Source organism: Merops nubicus, unplaced genomic scaffold, assembly GCF_000691845.1.
Source record: "Merops nubicus isolate BGI_N331 unplaced genomic scaffold, ASM69184v1 scaffold1932, whole genome shotgun sequence".
NCBI classification, from domain to species: Eukaryota; Metazoa; Chordata; class Aves; order Coraciiformes; family Meropidae; genus Merops; species Merops nubicus.
Genome location: NW_008595409.1, coordinates 92,376 through 111,959, shown reverse-complemented (window position 1 = coordinate 111,959; position 19,584 = coordinate 92,376). Strand labels below are relative to the sequence as shown.

The 19,584-nt window shown below is 45.3% G+C and overlaps 1 protein-coding gene across 1 annotated transcript in view; it reads right to left on the bottom strand.

The window, feature by feature from the left end:
- Nucleotides 1-1,075: 1,075 nt before the first annotated feature.
- The window catches only part of MICU1 (mitochondrial calcium uptake 1), a 98,447-nt gene continuing 79,938 nt past the window's right edge, over nt 1,076-19,584 (bottom strand). Inside the window, exons 8-11 of the mRNA XM_008936021.1 lie at nt 17,106-17,243; nt 10,701-10,809; nt 3,834-3,923; nt 1,076-1,236 (exon numbers count right to left, since the gene is read on the bottom strand). Coding sequence (XP_008934269.1) covers nt 1,076-1,236; nt 3,834-3,923; nt 10,701-10,809; nt 17,106-17,243 — 498 coding nt within the window. The remainder of the gene's footprint in view (nt 1,237-3,833; nt 3,924-10,700; nt 10,810-17,105; nt 17,244-19,584) is intronic.

Below are 19,584 nucleotides of genomic sequence, written 5' to 3'. Positions count from 1 at the left end.
AGGAGTGATCAGAGCTGTGCCTCTGTGGGGGACTGACTTCTTTCACCCAGCTCCAAAGGCAGATTGAATCAAGCAGCAATTCAATGACAAGTGCATGCTGCAATCTAAATCCATCTCTACCTCCTTCCAAATTCCCTCTCAACTCTGCAGCTGTTTCAGGCTCCATAGTTCAAATAAAACTATGTTCAATGAACTCCTGTGCTCCAGCCCAGCTCTGAGCCAGCCAAGGATCTTAAAGGTCTTTTCCAATGTAAATGATTCTATCTCCACTACCGGCCTTAGGTGAAGACGTGAAGCAATCAAAAAAGATGAGCCATGAGCCACGTTGTTGTGAGCAACATCTTTACAGGGTACTTTCCAGAGAGGACAGCACGCAGCAGGTAACACCTTTCAGCCCGTTCTTGTTATGGAATGGCAATTCCCCATGGAGAGGGCTCCCCATTTAAAAAAAAAATAACTGGAGACCTCCTGTGGGAGGTTGTTTATGCAGGCCAGGCTGGGTGGGAGAGCCAGTTGCTCCACTAGTTTTAACTGCTCCTACACCAGAGGCAGCACCTCGGCTCAAGCAGCCCCTCTGTGGGTGCAGCCGTCCCCTCCACCCCTCAACAGTGTGAGGGTGCATGGAGCTTTTGGATGACTGGAACCCTTGGGCAGCTGTCACCACCTGCCTGCTCCAGCTTCTGCTCCTGGGTCCCACCAGTCCAATCTATCCGGGAATCCTATGGCTTCTTTCTTCGGAGGAATCCAAGAATTAAACTGCATGCAGTTTAGTAATAGCAATTAAAAGTGATTTGGGTGCAGCCCCAGCAGCTGGCTCGATGCAGAGCGCATCACGAAGCGGAGGTGGCAGCAGTTAAATCTTACTTTTTCCTGAGAGAGGGGAATATTAAGAGGCCAGTGGCAAGCAGGAGCTGGAAACAGAACAGGCTTTGATTTCTAACTTCAATTTACAAAAATCTCCTGTTACAAACAGTCTGGGCTCGCCAGAGCCTGGTGCCACCCCGCAGCAGCGGTGCTCGCCTGCAGCTGGCGGTGGGGCTGAGCCAGGGAAAGCGGGTGCTCCTCCTGGACCCCGCTAGGGCTTGGGCACGGTGAAGTCCCAGGCTGTCTCCTGGGCACATTTCCACATTGCCCTCATGAGCCGCGTGAAGCCCATGTCCTTGGGCTTCTCCAGGCCTCGCATCAGGCGCTGCTTCATTATGGCAACAAACTCCTTGTTGCTCAGCTCGCCGTTCCCTGCGAGGAGAAGAAAAACCAAAATATTAAAACCACTAAAACCCACCAACAACCTCCTTTCTGCTTGCACTGCTTTAATGGAGCAGCAGCTACAAGTGTCATTTGTTGCAGAGACTGAAATCACACGTGGCTTCAAGTTTTCAAAATGTCCTGCTGTGCAAGAGATGACTACAGTATTTAAATCCCAACCCTACGGACACTGTCCTGTGTAGCCTAGCACAAATACGTCTTAGAATCATTCTGGTTGGAAAAGAACTTTCAGATCATTGATTCCAAACGCTGACCCAGCACTGCCAGGTCACCACTAACCCATGTCCCTCAGCACCACATCTCCACAGCTTTGAAACCCCTCCAGGGATGGAGACTCCACCACTGCCCTGGGCAGCTTGGGCCAGGCCTGGACAACCCTTGCAGGGAAGACATTTTTGCTCATATCCAACCTAAACTTCTGCTGGCACAACTTGAGGCCATTTCCTCTTGTCCTGTCACTTGTTCCTTGGGAAAAGAGACTGACCCCCGCCTGGCTCCAATCTCCTGGCAGGGAGTTGTTGAGAGACAGAAGGTCTCTCCTGAGCCTCCTTTTCTTCAGGCTCAACAACCCCAAGTCTCTCAGCCATCTCTCACTAGACTTGTGCTCTATCCCCTTCCCCAGCTTTGTTGCCCTTCTCTGGATATGCTTTAGCCCCTCAAGGTCCTTCTTGGAGTGAGGGGCCCAAAAGCAACCCCAGTCTTTCAGGGCTTGGAGCACTGGAGCTTGAAGACAGAAAATGAAATGCAAAGCAAATGCCCATGTACCCACAGGAAACTTGCTGCTTTAAGTTATTTAAGGAATTATGGGAGCAGAGGGTAACAGAGCACAGATTTTTTCTTAATGGAGTAGAAAGGAAGATTCATTAATCTAGTGAGGTTATTGAGCATTATGTTAACTAATTTTATGTTAAAAATAAGACTAGTAAATTTGGGCAAATTTTATTCTGTAGTGGCTTAACTGCCACTCAATTAAAACTTGTGGGATTTTTGTTTACTGCAGTGTTTGATCCGAGGGGACAGCAGCATGACCCAGAGCCTGACTGCTGTGTGCTGAGGGGCTGCTGCCCGTTGTCCATTTTGCTCCCCTGCCTATGGCACACAGCTCACAGCACTGAATTTAGCTTCTGGGGAGCAGCACAGGGAAGCAACCCACCTCTGGGCACAGAAGAAATAGGAAGGACATCAAGAAACAAACCTGTCAGTGCCATCGATTCCCCAGACTGAAGGAGAGACAATCTCTCTGGTTGATATGGGGAACCACATCATTATATTTCATGAATGAGTTTCTTCACATGAGAGTTTTATTTTTCCTGCCTTACATCCAAATGCAAATCTGGGCAGTGAAATTCCAGCAAAGTTTCAAGGGGAGAGTAAAATTCCCTCCTGTGCTGCAGGTTTTTGATGCGCGCGTGATAATCAGGGAAGGTTTTGATTGGGTATTAGGAAGATTTTCTTCACTGAGAGAGTGGTTAGGCACTGGAATGGGCTGCCCAGGGAGGTGGTGGAGTCATCCCGGGAGGTGTTCAAAAAACGAGGAGCTGTGGCACTTAAGGCTATGGTGTAGTGGTTAGGGAGATGTTGGGAGGAAGGTTGTACCTGATGATCCTAGAGGTCCTTTCCAACCATAGTGATTCTATGAGTCTAATGTCTATAAACACTGATGGAGTGAAAACACACACACACAAAAAGTCTGCACCTGCTTTTCCACTTGATTCCCTCCTCACAGGGACTCCTCTGGCACAGTTTTTCCCCCCTATGGTTTGCTGTGAGAATATTTAGCAGATCCTCCTAAGAGAGGAGGCAAATGGAGAATATTTGCCTATGCTTTGATTCACTCATCTCCAGCCTGACATCTGGCTTGAGCATCATATCAGAGAGTGACACCAAAGCACAGAGAAAAATAAAACAAGAGATGCAACCTTAGAAAGGTGCAAAGAAGCAGGTGGGGCTGAAACCAAGAGGAACAATAAGGAATAAAATTATTAAATTTTTTTTTATCTTGGAGATTAGTAGAGAAAAGGAGGCTCAGGAGAGAACTTCTCACTCTTGACAGCTCCCTGAAGGGAGGTTGGAGCCAGGTGGGGATTGCTCTTTTCTCCCAGGGAACAACTGATAGGACATGAGGAAATGGCTTCAAGTTGTGCCAGGGGAGGTTAAGGTTGGACATGAGGAAAAATGTCTTCCCCAGAAGGGTTGTCAAGGCCTGTCCCAGGCTGCTCAGGTCAGTGGTGGAATCCCCATCCCTGGAGGGCTTTCAAAGCCATGGAGATATGGTGCTGAGGGATGTGGTTAAGTGATGCCCTGGCAGAGCTGGGTTAACAGCTGGACTCTATGATCTTAAGTGTCTCTTTCAGCCAAAATGATTCTATGATTCTATGGTCTCAGAAGCTGGGTACCAACAGATACCCTTCCTAGAAGGGCAGAGGCATCCGTACAGATGCACAGTCAAGGAGTGGACAGCAGCAGGGCAAAAAGAACCAAGGTGATGGCAAGCTTCTATTTCTTCCCCCACATTGAATCTCATCTAGCCTGGCCAAGAGGAATGGGGCAATCCTGGGGTCACTTACCGTCGCAGTCAAAGAGTGCAAACACCACATCACACACGTGGTCAGAGAGCTCCACCTTGGCCACCGTCCTGGCCACCTGCTGCATCGTCACTGCAAGGGAGGGAGGGCACAAGGTTAGTGGGATATCATGAGCTGCCAAGCACAGTGAACACAGGCAGGAGTGAAAGATTCTTGTTCCTCCACAGAAAACTGCCTTAACAAAAATGCGTCACGTTCAAAGAGGCTTGAAATAAGCTTTGTCCCCAGCCCATTCCACCTATGCCTCCTACCAGGCTCCTCCAAGCCTTTGCCTTCCTACTGCAACCCCCCCAGAGTATGGAGACGCTGCTGGGGAGCACCAACACGCCGACACCTGTGTGTTCAAGATAAACATTAAAAACACTGAGATGAGGTGTTTGTTTTTCCCCTGCTTTGGTTACAAAATTGGAAGAGGTGTCAACACTACTGCAAACACCAGGTGAGAAACCTCTCCTGATGGGCTTGAGTGACAGGGAAGCTCCTTCTGACAGTGCTACAAAGACGATACTCTGTAAACCAACCATTGCAACAAGCTGGGAATAATAAACAACAGTCTTTCTGTTCAGCAACCTAGGGTCAATAGCAGAACATGTGACAGGAGCAACCAGTTGAGTTAACCTTGCAATAAAATAGTGGTAACAAATTATTTAATTCCACCCCTCCCTGAAACTGACAGTGTGCTCATCAGCAAAGAAGTGAGTGGTGGTTTTATTCACGCCTCTAGAAAAGAGCAATCTGTGGAGCTATCAATCTGGCAGGGTTAATGCAGACAATTTTGCTGCATAAAGGGAAGAATTAAAATAAACCCTCACTGGGCTGGTTTATCTCTTTCTTTACATATATTTGTGTCTGGTCTGTCTGGCTGCGTCTAGTCTCCCTTTGCTGGCTGCTAATGGAAGGAAGGAGGGGAGGTTAAGAGCAGCTCAGTTGTCACTGTTTGTCAGGGCTTAAACACCTTGCTCCCTTCCAGATACTTGATAAAATGGAAGGGCTTTTCTAAGTTAAATAAAAACTTCCCTAGAAAGCCTGACCTGAGGAAACCCTGTCTAGAGAGACTTTGCACTGTAGCAGTGAGCCCACAGCAACTGGGATGAACATTTAGCTGTGGAACTCCCCTTCAGCAAGGCAAACGAGAGAAGTGGTGTGACACAAAATCAGATTGAAACCAAAAAAAGCATTTGCTGTCGTCCACTGCATGCTTCTGGGACTTTCAGGCACTCTGGTTCCTTTGCAGAGCCATTGGCCCTTTGGAAATTTTGAAGAGTTGTGTGTTAGAAAGGAAAATATAAGCACCCAGTCTAGACCCTAAATGGACTAATTAGAAACGGCATAAAGTGTTTCTAATAAGATTTTTTTTTTTCCCCCATGAATGTTCAGATTATTGGTTCCTTCTACCTTATTTCTGGTCCCCTGAATGAGGTTTGGGGTTTTCATGGAGCAAACCACAACCACCATCATGTGCCTGTCTCCTATAAGCCCCCTCCTTTTACTAAATAATGCAGGCAAAAACTGAAATTAAACAGAAAGTGGATTAATATATATACAATCTCAAGTAGGCAACCTGCTGTCTCCATGTAATTATTCTTTTTGAGTTAAGTAACAAGTTATAGGGCAAAAGGAAGTGGCCCAAGGTTGCACCAGGGGAGGTTAAGGTTGGACATGAGGAAAAATATCTTCCCCAAATGGTTGTCAAGGCCTGGCCCCAGCTGCCCAGGGCAGTGGTGGAGTCCCCATCCTTGGAGGGCTTTCAAAGCCATGAAGATGTGGTGCTGAGTGGCTTGGTTTAGTGGTTTCCTGGCAGTGCTGGGTTAACAGTTGGACTTAATGATCTTAAAGGTCATTTCCAACCCAAACCATTCTACAATTCTATGTGATTCTACGTAGCCTGCAGTTATTACTCTATATTTCAGTTCTATCACCATAAGTCAGGAAACAGCCGGTGCTCCTGTGCATGTCCTGCTGGCAGCCAGAGCCCCAGAGCCTGATTAGGGGAGGGCAGAGATAACAATCATTAAAGAAAAGTTGAAATAATTTTGTTCACCAGTCTTACGTCCAAACCTTGCCAACTGAGCTGTGGGGAGACCACACGTCTCTCCGAGCCCACCCTTACCAACCAGGCTGCAGGATACATCATGCCATCGTACCCAGGAAAACCTGGATAGCAAAGGAAAAGGAGGAATTAATGGTTTAAGTGCAAGGACAGACACCAGGTCCACATATCACAGAATCTCAGCATGGTAGGGGTTGGAAGGGACCTCTGGAGATCATCTCATCCAACTTCCCTGCTCCAGCAGGGTCACCCAGAGCAGGGTGGCCAGGGTCGTGTGCAGGTGTGTTTGGAATCTCTCCAGAGAAAGGGACCCCACAACCTCTCTAGGCAGCCTGGTCCAGGGCTCTGCCACCTCGACAGGGAAGAAGTTTTTCCTTTCAGCTCTCTCCTTCTGAGCATGCAGAAATTAGCCAGTGAGATGCAGCACTATGGAATGAATGAACCACAACACCAGCGAGCGGGTGCATTAGGTGGCAGCAGCCCTCCAACAATGGCTTTAACAGTCCAGCACTTAATTAGCTCACACCGACATCAAACGCTCCCAAATTAAATGACAAAGCTGCCGTCAGCTTTTCCCCTTGAACTGACAGGGAGGGGTTGATGGCCAGCATCATGCACACCCCAAAACACAGGAGAGGATGCCTATAAATTGCACAGCTATAACGCAGTATTTATAGGTCCTTTTAGATCAAATGTTGGAGCTGAAGAGTGGATGGCACAAGTCCTTTTGACCAAGATAAACACCCCACCTCAGGAGGTTATATATGCTTTTGGAAAAGGTGCCTTCCTGCTCCCCAATTACAAGACGCTCATTCCCTAAACACAGGCCTGGCTCCAGCCACCTGCAAAACATGCTGTAACTGCCACTGCCACGTGCTGCTGGGAGACTTTAGTTAGGTGTAAAGCTCAAGAAAAAAAAAGGTTAGGTAAAAGAAAGACTTCAGACAAACTCATTTCTGAGCTTATTTTTTCCCCAGAAAGTCCTTCTCCTGGGGAGGCACTTCAAAACATCTCAACTTTGGCAGTGGCAGAGGTTTTGAGCACTGTGAGCCATCTCTAACCCAAGACCCAGTGCTTCAGACAGCAAAAGCAAATCTGTATTTTCTCAGAGAGCAATACTGAATTTCATTTAACTCATTTTCAGGGTAAATCTTCTTTAAAAGTGCTCAAGCAAAGTTTGATACCATCCTTTCCACCTGGTGCCCCGGGGACCCTACTGAAGAAGTTATTTACTATAGCCTCATAAGGAAAAAAAAATTTGATAATTATTTTTTTAATTGTAAGTCATGTTTTTTCTGCTGAGTTTTCACCCCTCTCCTTCCATCTCTACAGGGTGTTGGCTGTTCCCTCCCCTCCCTTTTGACATATGCTTGTTTATTTTTCACAGCCACAGTTTTACCAGCTGTAATATGTATTTACGGCCATCCGTTACTTGGATTCCTCTTGGATTAATCCAGCTGCACCAGTGCTTGTCATGTTCTTGCTTGATGCAAAAACTCTGGAAAAACATTATTTCACAGGGGCTATGTGACTGTGCTGTGCTCAGTAATTATTTTGTTGGGTTTTAACAAAGTTAAAAGGTTTTAAGGACCCTTCTGGATGGATCCCGTTCCTCAGGTGTGTCCACCATCTGACTAGAGGTGGCTCTGGGCAAGCTGCTGCAGGCAATCCCCTTAGACTAGAGGGTCTCTAGAGATCCCCACCAACCTCAACTACCCTACAGAAGCGTTCCCCACACAACTACCAGCACTGACTGCATGCCATTACAGGAGTGATCAGAGCTGTGCCTCTATGGGGGACCAACTTCTTTCACCCAGCTCCAAAGGCAGATTGAATCAAGCAGCAATTCAATGACAAGTGCATGCTGCAATCTAAATCCATCTCTACCTCCTTCCAAATTCCCTCTCAACTCTGCAGCCATTTCAAGCTACATACTTCAAATAAAACTATGTTCTATGAGCTCCTCCTGTGCTCCAGCCCAGCTCTGAGCTAGTCAAGGCACTGGCACAAGCAGTGGGCTCAGCCACCTCCTGTCGCTTTGGTCCCTCTCTGTGCCTTGCCCTAAAACACAAAGGATTTACACCACGGCTCTCTGCCAGCACCAGCAGAATGGCTGCTTGGAAAGTCTGGCTGCAGAAGGTGCCAAAAAAAAAGTGTCATTCACATCCTCGCCTTGAAAGGGGAATAAGCAATGAATTTGGCTCCTGCCCTGCTGCCAGCTTAAGCCCAGGCTGGGAAAGTTTTCTCAGAAATGCTTATGATTTAAGAGAATGACAGCTATTATGTTTCTGGTAAAATGAAAGATGGACTAATAAATAGTCTGTGTGTTATTCTATGCGTCATTAAAATACAGGTTTATGATCCATTTTAGAAGAGGCTACTTTAATTCAACACAGAAAACAGGTTGTCAAGCTATGGCTGTTTCGTGCCATCCATTTGTTTTCCTCTTAAATTTTAAATAGACCTCCTAAAATTATAATAATGATTGCTGCATTGGGTTAGTAGCAATTTATTTGATACACAAACTGTCTTCTTCCTCCACTTCATATGATGAGTAATTTTTACATTTGTTTTTTTCTTAATAAGCAACCCTTTGAAAGCTTGACTTTTGGAGAGGACACCCCATTTATTGCTTATTCAATTTGTGGGTGCAGTACCCAGAGTCAGAGTGTATGCATGTGGAATCAGGGAGGGCACGGACCATTGAAGCTTTGGAGCACACAGATGCCTGCTGCAAAACCCAGGGGTATCCCTGCAGCTTACTTTGCACCTTTGTGAGGACCACAGCAAAACACAGCTCCCTTCACACCTCCCGCCCAGAGCACCTCTGGGTTGAGCAGCACAGAAGGACACGAGGGGTGATTTGTATTGGCCACTAGACACGTGCAGAGAGGGACTCTGCAGGATAACCCTCCTCTTCTGCCCAAGGAAATCCCTCCTGACAGCCAGGACCTGGGGACAGCTGAGCCTGCAAGTGGTTCTCAAGACAAAGGTTTACTTACTCCAGGGTTTACTTACTCCAGCCAAATACCCCCAGCTCAGCTGCTGTGGCTCCAGCACAAGCTCTTTGATTGCACATAATTAAACAGCAATCACACTGATTTACCAACTGCATGTGGACCTAAATACTCCACAAGTACATAGTCCATGATAGGGCATTTGCTAATTTGCTGTAGACACCGAGTTAATTGGATTTGCTGGGCTACTACCTCCCTGTGGGACGCTGCAGCAGTAGCAGCACAGCTGTACTTCATATTTTCACTTTGAAGTGAAAGAAAATCCTATCAGGTTCTTTTCACTTTAAGTCTTCAGGTAATGGTGATCTAAAACAAAGAGTAGAGAAGATGTTCCCAGAAAAATCAAAGGTGAGGAGGGCTGTTGATGCACGCAAGAAGCGATGTGATGTGTTCACTCCCTTTGTAATTCCACTGCCCCCAAACCTATTGATGTCTTCATAATCCCCCAACAGCAGTGGTCAGAAGAATAGCTTACTTCTGAAACATTTAATTTTGCAGCTGCCTAAATACATCAGCTTTAACTTTCTTGTAGACAAGAGTTTCCAGCTGGCCTAAAAAATGTCTAATGAGTTTGCCATTTTTTTTTATCTCTGCAGTATGGACACTTAAAAAAACCCAACTCTTAAGAAAAGATCTAGAAAGCTAGAGCACATACTTGTGACAAATTTTTATTTTTTTCAAATGTATGATATTTTTCTTTTTTTTTCTTTTATTTTTAATTTATTTTTAAAATCAGTGTGTCACATCTGAAAACATACCTGATATGGATTAGCTCAGAAAATGAAACAGGATGAGGTGAAGAAGGATATGGCTTGGTCTGATTGATAAACTGCACAATTGCCAAGCTGGCCAGGAAACACCAGCTCTGAGGTTTATCCAGACAGCTTCTCCAGCCACACACAGCCTCTGGACTGTGGGTTATCTGAAAAGAACTGCTCTGGACAGGCTTTAATGCTCAGTCTGGGACCTCAGCAGGGTTTCAGTGCTCCCTTTTCTTCCTTCCAGCACACCTAGGAGCACTAGAGGTGCTTGGATTCCTGAAATTACTTGCATTTCAGATCAGAAATGCAGTATCTGGCCATACAGCTCTTATTTCCAAGCAAAGCCTCTTATTTTAAAGCAAAGCTGAAACAAAACCAGGGTTGAACAGTTCCTACCACCATCTCCACTACTGATTAGTGCTTCTGCCATGTCAATCATGGAGACCTCTAGAGAAGACAGTTTGCAAGAGCACTTCTTCTAATACCTCTTGACTTTGCTAACAATCATTTTCCAAGTACTTTGTAAAAGAAGAAAAAACTGTCCTTCAGAAGATGAGGATGAAGAAGAAACACTGGTGTCCCTGGGATCTGGTAACAGAGCCTCTGACAGGCTCAGTAGGTCATTGCCTCTGCAGGCATCATACCTGAGAAGTCTTGCTGCAGATATCACCAGGATATGGGGATGTTGGACTAGATGACCCTTAAAGGTCCCTTCCAACCCAAAGCATTCTATGATATCACCGCTTACTGATCGGTCACCATGAAATCACTGCTTCCTAATCTATTCAGGCTCTACATGTCAGCATTTTTTCCTCTCTATATCTAAAGCTGGGGAAGTATTAAACCTGAAATCCCTCTTTACCCATGGACATAGCAAGTTAAACCTTTCATTACAGGGAGGAACTGTGATTTTGGTACATTTTTAACCTGTCAGCCTGGGCTTGTTTGACATGTTCTCAAGTCCAAAGACATGGCATGAATCACGCTCCCCTCAAGCCATCAATCCTGCAAGTTTTAATACCTTTGTCAAGTGAAGCTCCAGCCATGTGGTAGAAGCTCAAAGCTGTGTCCACGTCGTTTATGTTCTTCAGAAAAGTGAAGAAGCTCTCCACCTCCTCAAACGTCAGCCCCTAGGACAGAGAAATGACATTCTTACAGTGATGGGAAAAGGAAAGCTCCTACAGCCACACACCCAGAGAGACACAGAAAGGCTTCCTGAGATCCCCCAGAGTTAGCACTACTGCATCCCAGCACAGCCAGTGAGCAGGCAAGGGATAAGGACACACTCCTCTCTGCTCTGATCCGGCCGGGGAGGAGTGTGCCAGGAGGGTCACCACCGACATATGCAGCTCTGGGACACCCACTCAGTTACACTACACAACACATCACCTCATTTTAGCACCAGCACGGCTGCATCAGTGTTGGGACAAGAGCTGCAGCCTCCAAACTCCCCAACCACAGCCCGGAGCCAAGGGAGGAGGTAAATCATCACCACGGTAATAATCATACAGCCTTTCCCTCTGGGAGAGATAAATCACCTTGTCAAGAGAGGTTCAGGTTCAGGCTCCTCCCATTCTGTCTAGCACAACAGACTGATACAGCAGGATACTAAAGATCTCAAGTGCATAATACAGCATGGTTTCATGGTCTGCATGGAATAGCCATCAGTTCAGCAGGTACCATCAAACAATTTTTATATGATCCATTTTAACCCTGCTCAAACTCTTCCCAACAACTTCTAATAAGGGAAGAAGCCACCTATCTTTCTTTGAAAGAAAAAGCACCTTTTTAAAAGTGATCTTCTCATAATGATCTTCTCTAGAATTTTAAGAAGAATTATAGAAAATTTGCAGCTTGCTCCTATCTTTGCTGTAACTGGGCAAGTGGCACTGACGAATGCTGCGCAGTGTGTACCCCAAGTGCAACAACAGGCTCTGTCAGCTCTGGATTCATGGATCCAGGCCAAATAGGGTCAGGCAGCAGAATGCACATGTGGACAACAGACCTGAAAAAAATCTCAAGTTACTGTACAGGGATCTTTCTTTAAACATAGACCTGAACTTCTTCCTATGAGGACAGGCTGAGAGAGTTTGGGCTCTTCAGCCTGGGGAAGAGAAGGCTTCAGGGAGACCTCATTGTGGCCTTCCAGTTCTTAAAGCAAGGGCTATCAGAAATCTTGGGTCAGACTTTTTAGCAGGGCCTGTTGTGACAAGACAAGAGCTGATGGTTTTAACCTTAAAGAGAGGAGATTGAGACTAAAGTGAAAGAAGAAATTTTTGACACTGAGGGTGGTGAGACACTGGCCCAGGTTGCCCAGAGAGCTGATAGAAGCCCAATCCCTGGAACCATTGCAGGTGAGGTTGGACGGGGCTCTGAGCAACCTGCTCTAGTTGAAGCTGTCCCTGCTCACTGCAGGGGGTTTGGATGAGACAACCCTTAAAGGCCCCTTCCAATCCAACCCAGTCTATGTTGCCCAAGCAACATGCTAAAAGATGTATGGTAGAATTAAATAAAATACTGTCCTGTCAAAAAAATAATTAAAAAAAATATTAAAAACATCAGTTACTTCTACAGGAAGTATTCTAAATATCCCTCTGTTTTGTACAACAGCTCCAGAGGAAGAAAATATCTTTGCAATTCAGATGCCCATCCAGACTTCTCCCTGCTATACGTTTCCTGACTCACGTGCTCCTGCCTGGGAGCAGAGCAATAAAAATGTGGGAAGCCTGCAGGAACCAGGAAGTGTGTGGCCACTTTCAAGGAAGCAGAAGACACTGTGCTGTGATCTATCCATTCCATTTGGGACACACGAGGTGTGCAGTAGTGGCTGCAAAGCATTCCAGCAGCTATTCTAAGCAAAGAGCCCTAAATTTGCATTTTCCTGGAATTTTCTGGCAGATGGCAAGGCCAAAGAGCATTGTTGTCCATAAAAAATGGCCCCTTGTTTAGTCCCAATACTGCAGTTGCTATTGCTTCAGCAGGTATCAGGGAAGCTTTCCATGCTTACACACATGAACTCATGATCCTTTTCCCCACCGAAAAAGCAAAACCAATGTTGTATGGGGGTATCCTACAAATCCAGGCTTTTGTATGGACAGAGACACTGAATCCCTGTAGGAAAAGTGCCATCAGTACGATGAAATGTAATATTTTATTGATGAAACCTATAGTTGAGACTGGCATTAGTCTCATCAGGCATTGACTCCTTTCCTGCTACCAAAATACAAAAAAAATCAGAGACTGGGACAGCCTCAGGCCTGCACCAACAAGTTGACAGAGGACTGATCACCTTCATTAATCAGAAGTCAGAGTATGGGAATTCATCCATTTCCTGTAGATGTGTTTGTGAGCACTGCTCAGCTCTTCATAAGTTGTTCACACCTTCATTGAAAGGCCAACAGATGTTTCCATTATATAAAGGGCTTCTGTTAATTTGGAGTAAAAGGAAACGGGATACTGGAGAGCACTAGGGTAGCAATTATGGGATCTGGATGATCACCTCTTTCAAGGCATTTGTACATCTAGGTGTTGAGTCATAAGCCTGCATCTTCTCATTTAAGTAAGGCTAGTGATACATAAGCAGGTAGAACCCATCTGCTTGCAACATGCATCTTATGACACCTTCTGGAAAAAATAGAGCTTTTCACCTGGGAACCCAGGAAAATGCCATTCTGCTCCCACCCTCCACCATCTCAACAGAACAATACATCACACAGCCACCAAAGCATATGCAGAAGATGGTCTGAATCATAGAATAGTTTGGAAAAGCCCTTTAAGATCAGGTACAACCATTAACCTAACCCTACCAAGTCCACAACTAAACCATACCCCTCAGTACCTACATGGCTTTTATATCCCTCCAGGGATGGTGACTCCACCCCCTCCCTCAGCAGCCTGCTCCAATGCTTGGTAACGCTTTCATTAGTTTCTGAAGGGTCAGCTTGGTTTTCTAGCAGATAGAAAGACATAAACCAATTGCCTTGCTTGTAAATACTATTGACAACACAAGTCCTTTGAATTAGGAGAAAAGCAGCTGTGTAAGTGTAACTCAAGGGGGAGGATTGTAAGCAATTTTAAACTGAGTGTGGCAGTTCTGCTAAATATGCAGAGGAATCAATGTATCCAGGGTAAGATAGAATTTCTCCTTCAATAAAAATACAAATGAAAGCAAATTATCAATTAATACAAGAAAACATGCCATTCCCAAAAGCAGCTATGCAGAAAAACACTGTAGCACAGTGGCTAAAGGTTAGATTAAAATCAGAGCTTTAACATTTCGGAGGCTGCCAGGGTCGCCTTGTGCAGAATCAGACAATGAAGACACTGGCCCAGGTTGCCCAGGGAGGTGGTAGAAGCCCCATCCGTGGGAAACGTTCCAGGTGAGGTTGGATGGGGCTCTGAGCAATCTGCTCCAGTTGAAGCTGCCCCTGCTCCCTGCAGGGGGGTTGGACTAGATGGCCAAAGGTCCCTTCCAACCCAAACCAGGTCTGTGATTCTATGAAGATGAAGTTTGGCAGATTTCCTAAGAAAACACTCAGAAGGTAAACTGTATTTCCAAGGTAAAGGTTGCTGGGTAGGTCTGGTACAATTACTACCGTTCCCCTCCCAGCATCACACTATTAAAATTACTTTACTCTCACTTTCTTTGGGAATCAACAGCACGTCAAAGCCCCTACTGCTTTCAGCATAGAGAGGAGATACAGCAGATTAGTAAATGGTGCAGATAATAATACTACACTGCTATAAATGCAGGCTAGTGAAGTGTACAATGAAGGGATTTGGGGAAAAATTCTTCCTGCAAAACACATACGTGTTGTAAATCACTTAACAAGGTATTCAGTGACTGGGAAGCACAGCAGGGTAAATGAAGTGGCTGGGTGTCTTTAACATCTCTGCGAGGTCTGGGAGCTGAAGGGAGAGGAGTGGAGAGCACCATCTCCACTCCCTATTTACAAGATGTGAGTAAAGCAAAACCCAGCTGAAGCAGCTGCAGATGTCTGGGTTACAAAAACAGAGGAAAAAGCAACACCAGCATTGAGCTTCTGCAATTTCAATTGGGATAACATTTGGGAGAATGCTCTCTGGCTTTATACTCCATTTATTTACAATGAAAACTTTGCATGGGCACCCCTGAATAAGGGATCCAGAACGCTCAAAAGGTGGTTATTGTGATTCTGGTCATGGTGGCCCTGTTTCTAAAGAGATGGGGAAATTTAAGGTACATAAAACCACTGACAGCCGCACCAGTGTGATCTGATAAAGGTACATGAGTCTATTTAGATATGAAGTGCTGCACACAAACCTGCACAGGATGTAATCTTCTAAAATACTCCAGAAGAAAAAAGAACCCCACAAACTTTCAAGAAAAAGTTCTCTTGTATTGAAGACAATGCAAAGTTAGGCACCAGCCTGGACTCTCTTTGAGCAAAACCTTGCTGAAGTGGAAGATTCCAGTGCCTGATTTCTCTGTCTCTGTGTAAGCGTTGACATTGAGCTGCCCTGGCTGGAAAAGGCTCATCTGGCTCCAGTACAAAGCATCTGGCACTTTTTGCATCCTTTACATCTCCTTAAACCATTAAATATCTTGTACTTGCTAACAGAGACTGTCCCGTTTTAGGCATTTGGGTGCTTTATTCCCCCTGGTCTAAGGAATCATGTGTTTTCCACCAATTCTGTTCCTTGCAAACATCTTTTTTTTGTGCTATTCCTCCATTTCTCTCCTTGAGAGTCCTTGGAGTAAAGAAAGAAAAAGACTTGCTCTGAATCTGTTTATCTGCAAATAGAAACACAATCTGGCTGATCTGGGGATGAGGAATAAGGTAAAACCAAAAAGTTCCCCTTCTGCCACAGATGTCAGGGTCTTGGCTTAAACATGAAAGGAAGAAAACATCTGCTCTAAGAGAGCTTCCAAAATTACTTCCTCTGCCTAATTTCTCTTACACTCAGCTACTGTTCAATAATATGTATGTGTGTATATATATATATTAAATATATCCAAATCACAGCAAAAGAATGAACAGTTTGGGAACATCAACAGAGTCTATTTTCTGTTAGACAGACATCACAGTTAAGTATTTTTTTCCACACAAGAAAACAAATGATTCCTGTTAAAGCTCAAGGGGAGCAGAGGTATTGGAAAAGCTGAAATCAGTGTTTTGCTCAAAGATTGAATAAAAAGACACAACCTTGGAAACATCAATGGTCTTTTAAGATGGCAATAAAGAGCTTGAGAAGCAAGATTTCTAAGTATTGATACACGTGTCTCAGCTCCGAAGACACACTGACACCATCGATCGATTACAGCCTATTAAATATCAAGCCTATTTTCCTACAAAACTTGAGGGAATCTGAAAAACAAAACACCCTCTTTCTGGCACCCCAAGGCCATGAGAAGCTGAAAGGAACTGCAGCTCCTCTGGTAGGAACGCAACTCTGAACATGGCTTTTTGGCTTGCTTACGGTGTCCTCCAGTTTTTTTACTTTCTGACGTTATTTGCAGTTAATGGAGACCTATTAGTGTACATGCCATGCTGCTTCAGTACACCCCAGTTCTCCTCCAGCACCAGTGAAAGGGAAGAAAATGGGAAGCAAAGTCACTGGAGTGGCTTCACATCAACTGAGGATTCCTGTACAGTCCAGTTAAAACACTAAAAACGGACAAAAAGACTACGGTCAACATTTGTGGTTTATAACACATCTTATATCCAAACCAGTTAAGAAGTAAATGCTAGTTCTGATGTTAGGGGAAAGTGGCTCTAAAACAGTCAGACTGACCCAATATGCAGCCAAAGACTCTCTGTCCATTCCCATTTTGACAAATTGCTTGTTTATAATCAAGTTAATAAAAGAACAACCCTTCTTTATAGAAGCAGGCCTGAATTTCTCATACTGAAGTAGTTCAGCAGCCCATACCTGCCTTACCTGATAAAGCATGCCCTTTTGGTACTCGTGTCTTATTACAAGGTCTCTCAATAAATTAACAAGTGTAGGATCTGCAACCTTATTTCTCTCTAAATCATGAGCAATACAAATAATCTTTCATGTAAGTTCACAACTAAATAACAAACTGCCCAGTCACAGCAGCTAATTAATCCAAGGTCAAGCCACTCAACAAGGAACTCATCCGCAATGTTGACTCTGGCTCCAGACCCAGGATGCGGTACAGCAAATTTAGATTTTGAAAAACTACAGCGTTCATTTTAACAGGCACGAGCCTACACCCTGATCTGGACAGACTGCTTCACTCCCACTTCCTCCATCCTGCTGCTGCTGGCAAAATATTTATCATCTGGGAAGTCCATGTGTCTCCCCACAATGCTTAACAAGGTGCTCTTCTTAGGAAGCCAGAGATTGCTCTTGACTTCTGGGCATGGTATGGGATGGCTGCCCCCTGCACTTTCCCAAATTTGCCATCAACGTCACTGACCTCTCCGTCTTGGAAGTGCTTCTTGAGCTGCTTCAGCATGACCGTGAGCTTCTTGGACTGCACCCCGCTGTAGGCCAGCAGCATGCTGCCGAACTGCCGCTCCGTGATCCGCCCCTCCACTGGGTCGTGCCGCTCAAACTGGGAGGAGAACAAAACAACCCACAAAGGGAGGTGAAAACAAGGCTGTGCAGCAGAAAGCTCCGTCCACGTCAAGGGTGTTAAAAGGCACTGTAACAAAAAATTAACACTGCAGGAAAATACGTCTCGTTTTAGCTCTTCTCTGCTCCAAGCCCCAGCGTCCCATCAAGGGAATGTTCATGGACATCTCTAAACCCCACCTTCCCCAGTCCCAGAGAGTTCTCCTTGTCCTCAGCCCCTTCCAGTCCCTGACCCTTATGAACTGCCCCTCCAGAACTTCCCACAAGCCCTTTGGCAGAGAAAGTTTTTCTCCATCAATCCATCCCTCCAGCATTAATTTATGTTCTCCTGGCTTTCACTGCAGATGAGAAGGGAGGAGCAATTCCCCAACTTTGGAAGGTGCTGGGTTTAAGCACCACATCTCTGCTAGCTGAATAATGCAGATTTCATATTTTACTTTTTTCCCCACCTCTTTATGGCTCTATAAACACCAATGTCAGACTCCAGCTGACTTCAATTTCACAGATCTCAGCATTCCGGATCCCTTAGTTGCTTTCCTTCAAATTTATCAGAAAACATGACCTACACTACAGCTGATCACAAGCCAGATGACATTTAACAAGGAAATTAATTTTTAAACTCCTAGGGAACAACTCTGTTCCACTGCCTTGATATTGTATTGCTTGGTGAGTTAACCACTTCTGCCTCAACTGCTCTTCTGTGCTTAATGGCACAGCTAACACAAAAGCTAGGCAAAGCACCCAACCGAGATCAAGGTGGGCAGATGAAAGTCAGCAGCTCCACCTGCCTTGCTCTCAATCCATGTGTAGGCAGAGCTCCAGACATGGCTGGCTATATATGCTTTTAATATATACACTCTTTAACTACACCACGTGGCAACTAAGCTGCATATAATTACAATTTCCATGCTAATGCCGAATTGGGGGTAAATGTTTTTTAATTATTAGCATATCGGCCAGACTTAATTCATTGCTTTTCCCAGTGGGACACAAAGGGATTCCTACTTCATTTGAAATGCATGAAGTACCAGGGCTGGAGGGGTTTGGATGGACTATGCTGGCAGGAGGCAGCTCCCAGCTGGACAAATTCTGCACCTTGTGCTTTCACTTGACTGGTCCAAACAGTATATGGGGAAAAGATGGTGTTTTTTGCTGTCATCCAATACAGATTTTAGGGGTTACTGACAATGCCAAACATCAGGCTCTTCCCTTCTTGTTTACTGGGGAAACAAAAGGGTAAACTCATTTGGAGGAAAAATACATGTTCTTCATTAAAAAGCAGAGGTAGTCCTTTCTGCCAGGTTTGACAACTGCAAAAAAGCTTTACAATATCCAAAGCAAATAAAAATTCAGTTAGTCCAGTTTCAAAAGCAGCACTGATGCTTTCTTCTCCTACAGTATTCCTAATTTCAGACCAAAAGACATGAACCGGTATTTTTCTACCAACCGCCTTCAAAGATCATAGAATCATAGAGTGTTTTGGATTGGAAGGGACCTTAAAGATCATCTAGTTCCAACCCCCTTGCCATGGGCAGGGACACTCCCAGTGGACCAGGTTGCCCAAAGTCCCGTCCAACCCGGTCTTGAATGCATCCGGTGATGGAGCCTCCACAACTTCCCTGTGCAACCTGTGCCAGTGCCTCCCCACCCTCATAGTGAAGAATATCTAGACTAAAATCTACCATTTCTCAGTTTAAAGCCATTACCCCTCATCCTATCACTACACTCCCTAATAAAAAGTCCCTCCCCAGCTTTCCTGTAGCCTCTGTTAAGGTGACAGTCCCCGTAAGCCCTCCCTGGACATGGCTTGACACCTGCCTGCTGATGGAAGCAGAGAATGAATTCCCTGTTTTGCTTTGTGTGCGTGGCTTTTGCTTTATTAAACTGTCTTTATCTCAACCCATGAGTTTCCTCACTTTTACCCTTCCAATTCTCTCCCCCATCCCACTGCAGGGAGAAGCAAGCAAACAGCTCTGCAGTGCTGAGCTACTCACTGGGGTTGAACCCCAATGGCCCTTTTTGGTGCCCAACATGGGCCATGAAGGGTTGAGATAATGACAGGTTTGAATGGAATGTGCTAGATTTGAATTTATAGCAGTTAAGCTATTCGTCAGCAGGTTCCTGTGCTAGCCACAGGGCTTGCTTGTCTCACTGTACATTAAGAGTCCAGTGCTCACTGGTGGCTGCTCTTTCCTTTTGCTGTTTGCTGTACTGCTTATCTGACGCCGCTGTGCCTGGGAACAGTTTGATAACAGCCATGGCCATGTGCCTGGGCTGGCAGATGACCAGGGTATGGCTGCTGCCCCTGTGCTGCTGCACCA